The sequence below is a fragment of the Argopecten irradians genome, chromosome 3 (genome assembly GCF_041381155.1).
Source record: "Argopecten irradians isolate NY chromosome 3, Ai_NY, whole genome shotgun sequence".
Taxonomy (NCBI): Eukaryota; Metazoa; Mollusca; class Bivalvia; order Pectinida; family Pectinidae; genus Argopecten; species Argopecten irradians.
The window spans coordinates 54,793,139-54,799,670 of record NC_091136.1 but is presented as its reverse complement, the minus strand read 5'-3'; the positions used below and the strand labels follow the sequence as shown (position 1 = coordinate 54,799,670).

The 6,532-nt window shown below is 36.9% G+C and overlaps 1 protein-coding gene across 5 annotated transcripts; it reads left to right on the top strand.

The window, feature by feature from the left end:
• The first annotated feature begins 203 nt into the window (after positions 1 to 203).
• On the top strand, positions 204 to 6,065 carry LOC138319108 (fos-related antigen 1-like). 5 transcript variants are annotated; one of them, XM_069262034.1, is made up of 4 exons: positions 204 to 356; positions 3,926 to 4,192; positions 4,414 to 4,524; positions 4,769 to 6,065. In XM_069262034.1, exons 1-4 carry the CDS (start codon positions 339 to 341, stop codon positions 5,294 to 5,296), a joined length of 924 nt encoding a protein of 307 aa, XP_069118135.1. In that variant the 5' UTR covers positions 204 to 338; the 3' UTR covers positions 5,297 to 6,065. The 5 variants fall into 5 exon arrangements, with proteins under 5 accessions (XP_069118135.1, XP_069118138.1, XP_069118136.1 ...); XM_069262037.1 differs by lacking the exon at positions 204 to 356 and adding an exon at positions 1,597 to 1,797; XM_069262035.1 differs by lacking the exon at positions 204 to 356 and adding an exon at positions 1,957 to 2,275.
• Positions 6,066 to 6,532: the final 467 nt, after the last annotated feature.

The window sequence follows — 6,532 nt, the reverse complement described above, 5'->3', positions numbered from 1 at the left end:
GTTTTAGCCGTTGGTTAATCTTCATATTTACATGAAACGATCAATGAACATGACTGAATACTATATTTAACTGATTTCGGAGATGTATTTTTATAGAATAGACCTATATGCTTCCTGAAAACCCCAGGTTAACCATTAAAGTTCTTTGAAACCTCGATAACATTTACATACAGAACATCAGGTTATTTACTAACGGGAAAGCCCATGTGAAATTCATTGCTTAATTTTTACTTCACCATATATTCCTTAGTTAGGCCACTGACCATTTTTGGTGATACCCATGATGATACGCGTGTCGGGTGATGATTTGATTGACACACTGCCACCTGTCACATGTGATGGATAGACGAGCACTGGTAAGGTCTGAAGGGATTTAACTGCGCAGTTCATCCTGTGTATGATAGGCAGGTACAATGGCTCTAAATTCTGAACCTGAAGTGATTAGTGAGCTAGTTATCATAACGCAGAGAGTTGTGTTCTGGTGTCCATACTGTCGGGTTCTGACAGAAAACTTTAAGAATAATTTAAATTGTCTTTATTATTGAAATTTATAAAAGACAAAATGTCACTCTACACTATAAAACAGTAGTCTACTATCATACTCTAGAACACATTTATTAGTATTATGACAAGATACAAACTTGATACAAAACACAAATCATTGTAATTAGAAGGACAGTTGCCGTATGGATGGTGATAGGCACTAGATGATTATCTACGTTGTACATGGACACCTGTACCATGGCAGACGTGAGAAATAGGTCTAGGCGGCCGTCAGGGTGTACCACGACCCAAAACAACACCTAGACGCACTGGCTAATAACTTCTTATAATAACCGTCAAGTCATTATGCATGTTAAAAAGTCATAAATATTGTTAAATCAGGCAGGTCATCCATTAAGCTCTATGGAAGTGCATTATTAAGAGCTGGTGTCATTTGAAGAGGATAAAGAGGTAGAGTTACTGTTTTATTGAAGAAATTAAGTTTTAATAAATTGCACTGTATTTGAATAAATGGAACTGTTAGAAACCGCAATATCATTTAGACAAATGATTGCGAGCATTAACAATAGAAAATTAAATCAGTAAAAGTTTTCCCCATTTACCCCCAAGATAACTTGACCCGTTGCTACAATCTGGCGAGTATGATATTGCAGTGATATACATCATGTATTGTTGTATATAGGCCACACAACAAAGGAATTAGAGATTAATTTAAACGTGATCTATTATTTAACGTTCGTTAACCTGTTCAAATGACGCATGTACTTATTATTGCCAGAAGGAAGATATATAAACGTCGTTGACTTTTTGCGCTAAATAGTAACATAATGGGGTTACGCTAAATCCCTGATAATAGACATAAGGCGATATAATGAGTGTATACACATCAGCTGGGTAGAATTGGGGCGATCTTATTGTCCACACAAAACAACACCTCCAGACTGCCTGATAAGAGCGCTTAACTTTTTGTGTATTGCCGAGTGGTGTATTATGACTATAATGTGATTTGAGTGACTGTATCGCACCGTTTCTATTTTTGACCCAGTAACCATACAAAGCGGTGTGTGTATATTAAGTGTATGCTAATTATTCGCGAGGCGTTACTTCCTATTGCTCGTGTGTATTGGTCGTTTCGCTCTGTTTACGTACTGTATGGCAGCTCATTTGAATAAAGCCTACGGGGTCACTGGCTCGTGCAACTTGCGAATATACATATAAACTTTGAAATCAGGATCACGAAATCAGTTCTTATAGTAGCCATCGCGTCATCAGATGATCGACACCACGTAAAAAGTAAGTAGTCACACTAGACTTTGTTGATAATCACTGTGTACCTTGGTAATGGAAAACCCTAGAACAGTGGAGTAATTCTATTTATAGCGCTGGTGCAACACCTAACAGGTGATTGCAGACAGGTAAGTAATATAACTTATAAAGGTGGCGATGTAAATACATTTCAGAGAAATGGACAAGGAATATGGAAATTACATATATGTGTATACTGACATATTTACGTCAGTATAACCATAGCAGGCTTTTGTAAACGAGTTAATCTTTACAATTTCAGTTTACTATAGTAGAGCCAACGTAAAGGCTATCTGGCGGGTCATTAGTTGTAGTAAACCTGGTAACCAATCACAACATAACCTGCACTGCTCACGCGCACACGTCTGCGGTGATTGGTCAGACGTCATTTACGAGACACACGTAGTATAATCGGTAGTGGTACCCCAGTCTGGCTGTCACACTAACTGCATCGGTGATGAGACAGGTAAAAAATCAACCTTGAGTTTTCACTGACTTCTTTTCTAACTTTTCTAACATGTAAATTTACTTTTTGTGGTAACCAATTGTTACTTTGTATGAAGTTTTTAAAGTTAATGCTCTCGTGTTATTAAATGTCACTGGCTTTATACGTGTATAAGTTGTCGGATGATTCAGAGCCCATGAAGTCCTTGCCACACGTGTGTTTTACGGATGGCGTTAAACCAGACGACTACTGTTCTCAGATCTTCTACACGATGTCTAATATGTGTCTAGTTGTGCTGAAATGGGCGTTGACACTTGCTGTGGTCAATTAGTCATTGTATGGATGTTTATTTTTGAGTTACTCATCTGAGCTGTAACATGATCACAATGTATCAAATAGTTTTAGAGCCATCGGACCTCAGGTAGAGTGCATGCTGACTATGAAAAAGCTGTTATCACAATAGGGGAGAGATTTACATCAAAATACAACAGCAAGCACGATATCAACATAACTTAAATGTCGTGATGTACCAGGTATATGCCGTTATCATTATCCAACTGATATTCCTTTTTAGTATGTGTAATTAGCGCTAAGCTTTGAAAGATAATATGAATTCTCCATCCATTCAAAATATTGTTGCGTGATCTGCTGTAAATCAGACAAACTTTCCTGGAAATATATCTCTATCTTATCGAGACGTGTTCAATCTATTACAGTGTTGCATGTCCGTTATAAATAATGATGTATATAAAGACCACAGACAACAAACGGTTACATGATAATAAAATACAATCTGTACGTGTACATGGACCTATATTTGCCTGACTATTAGCTTCCTCTTTTGGATTATTCGTAAGTCTGTAAAATCGTACTTGGTCTGTTTCACTATCGCTCTAACTATGATCAATATGACTTCTGTGTATTCAGTCTGAAGTATTTACTTACGAGTTTTCAGAAAATAGATTCATTACGACAATGAAAATAGTTCATTCTTAATCCAGGGTTGTGATAATACACTGCCGTCGAAAATAATTGAAGGGAATAAATAGATGCTAACAATTGTGATATAACATACCTGCTCCACTTGATTAGTCTATTTATGAATACTAAATATATACAGTGTCCTTATGTTCTGATTTACAACAAATTTATTATCACATCCTTGAAAAGGCTAGGTTCATATTAATTTGCAGTTTGATCCACAAAACGAATGCATTTAATTTGACTTAAATACACGTATATGCGTAGCATTTTGTAACTGAATTGTGTTTCCAGCGCATAACAACATAATATATCAGACTAATGCCATTGTTTAACCTAGGTAACATTTCTTCTACTTCGTCATGTGATATTTTACATCGTGTGGTCAATTCACATTTTATGAAAGGTCTTACTGCGTAATTTTGACCATGTCAGAGCATATTGAACAGTTTCTATTTTAGATTGAAGATGGTGACATTTATGTAAAAAGAACAGTTTTGAACTCGATATATATTTTATCTTTAACGACGTCAGTACTTAGAATTGCATCATGTCGTGTTAATATTTCATAGGTTTCTTCAATTTGATTTTCTAAAACCTCTTCCTTTTCTACCTGTGACTTTAATACTTTGTTCATTTGTATTTCCCGTATCCTGGTGTATGGTAGTTAAAGCTTTACTCCCATTTCAGAACCCCGCCGACATGGATTGCTCTAAGTGGATAAAACAAGAACCCTTTTCACCTACCAAGAGGGCCTTTTCTGAAGCTTTCTCTCCCACTCCTGATCAGACAGACGTACATGAGAGGTCCGGTGACGAGGTAGAGCAGGCTCCTGCCAATGGTCAGCTGCTTCCTTTTATAAAGAAGGAACTCAAATATACAATACTTAATCGCCGGTTCGCAAAAGGACAAGACGAAATAGTTTTGAAGGATCCTCCTAAACCAAAAGTCAAACAGGTAAAAGTTCATCTAAAATGTATATTATTGACCTTTAGTTTTTTGGTATCAAATATTGTACATAGAAATAAATGCAAACCCATATCGTGCAAATTTCGTGGTAGGCGATAGTGTGTTGCAATCGTTTATAATTGATAAAAAGAAAAGCATAACTTTGCAATAATGAGAAGAAATATATATGGGTCGTATGGTGATCTTAATAGTTGCTCATTGCTGTACAGGACCTAACAGCGGCGGAGAAAGAAAGAAAGTCTCGTCGCCGGGAACAGAATCGACGGGCTGCCACTAAATGCCGAAATAAGAAGAAAGGTCAGGAAGACAAGTTGATGACAGTAAGTATCCAAACATAAGCGCTACGTACTATCGTAGCTTAGTGTAACTTCACTCCGAAAGGTTTCTTTGTTCATTTTAAAGGTACCAATCATATTAAAATGTTAATCCTTATTTTCGTAATTAAATTCTATTAATTGCAAGTTTTACATAACGAAATTTTAATTCCAATTGTGTTTATCTTCCTCATAATTATGCATAATTTCTGCTAACATTGATACAATTTCATGATGCTTTTTATTTCAGACTTTCTTCATTGAGCAGGAAAAGAACGAAACCCTAACCAAGCAAATAGATGATCTTAGATCTGAACGAGCGAGACTCAAAAAGTTCATGGAAGAACACTTAAACTCTTCCGAGTGCACGATGTCTCAGCGGGCTAACTCGTACACGCCACCACTTTCCGCACATATTCCGCCTGGCTGCCATGACCAAACTGCTGGAAGTGTTACCTCTCCGAGTTTGTACGGAGGAGACATTTTCACATTTGACAAACTATGTCCCGTGGCACCTGCGCCATGTCCTTCTTACATGGACTATACATCAGGGCAAACAGGTGGCCTCCCATTACCACCCTGTGACACCTTGCCTTCCTTAGATGGACCCATTCACGTCCCTATAACACCACCAGGTGATGACATTCCACATCACGGGGAGTTCCAATGGGCGGAAAGTTTCTCCAATATCACTGCATTACTGAGCAGAGACTTCCCAGAGGAGATTCCAGTCCTCAATTCAGATGATCTCAACAACCTAGCACCACCATGTATATAGGGTTGATTTCAAATATTGTTAAGGATTTTGTTAGTAAATATATGCCAAATTATTGTTGGATAACCATTTCGTCTTTCTCCACGTTTTAATCTGCGTATGTTTTTGTCAAAACTATACATAATCTCAAATTTATGAACTTTTGTGGATTCTTTACATTCAATATGTGACTTGAGTTTGTAACAGCTAGGGAAGCTGTACCATGCATCTCTAACCGTGTTCTTTATGTTGTTATATTGACAGTCAATGCAGCGTGAGTACCCGGTGAGCAAAATCACTTCGAATAGAAGACTTTGTGTAGGAGAGTGCTGATGCGCTTATTAAATTGTTGTCAACAATATGGTGACTGATCGGACAGGACAGTTTCATTACACATATTGTTACAGAGAGACATGTGTTCGTTATTGCGGGTAAGGCAAACAGCCAATCCTCCAGAAGTTGGGGAGAGACGTGTAACAGGTCTGTGTTCTGTAGTCACGTGAAATAGACTTTCATTTCACATTGAGCAATACTTGGTATTCTGGTTGTGTTCAAGCCAATGGAATGACGAGGAAAATGTCTGTGTATAGAGCACGTTGTGATATGGGGTGCCGATGTACAGGACATTGTGTTGTTAAGGATATGAACTGATCTCAATTATTTGTTTATTATTATTGTTTTTCGGGAACCCCAATTCACCAGCAACACTGTTTTAGTGTAAAACCTTCTGTACCCATCATCTCTCATTTTTCTATCTCTAATGTTTATCTAATGAATCGTTTTATCATTATTTTTTGTAAATAATTATCAAAAGTGCTTTTTATATCCATATCCATACGACATTTTATTTTCATTTTACCTTTGAATTTCACCTATATTTTTTCTTTTATTTGTACATAGGATCAAATGCGTTGAGTTTCCGTGGTGATGTCCTTGGTCATTCGGTCATCTGATTATTTTTTTTTGCATCAATTAAAAAAAATATCAAATTATTGTGGACTTCTGAGAAATGTTTCCTTTAGATCCATTTGAAAGAAAATACTCGCATCACATTTAATCATGCTTTTCAATTGTAAAAGTTTAGCATAAAACAATCATATATGGTTGTAGAGATTCGGTAGTATCTAACATTCTATCGTATAACCGGGTTATTTAGACAAGGTTTAGGCCAGTTTTCAGAGCCGGTGATGCGGGTGAATTGGGCAACCTCCTTTCGAGACCTCCAATTAGCTGTTCAGCATTCATCATTAACTGTTTTAA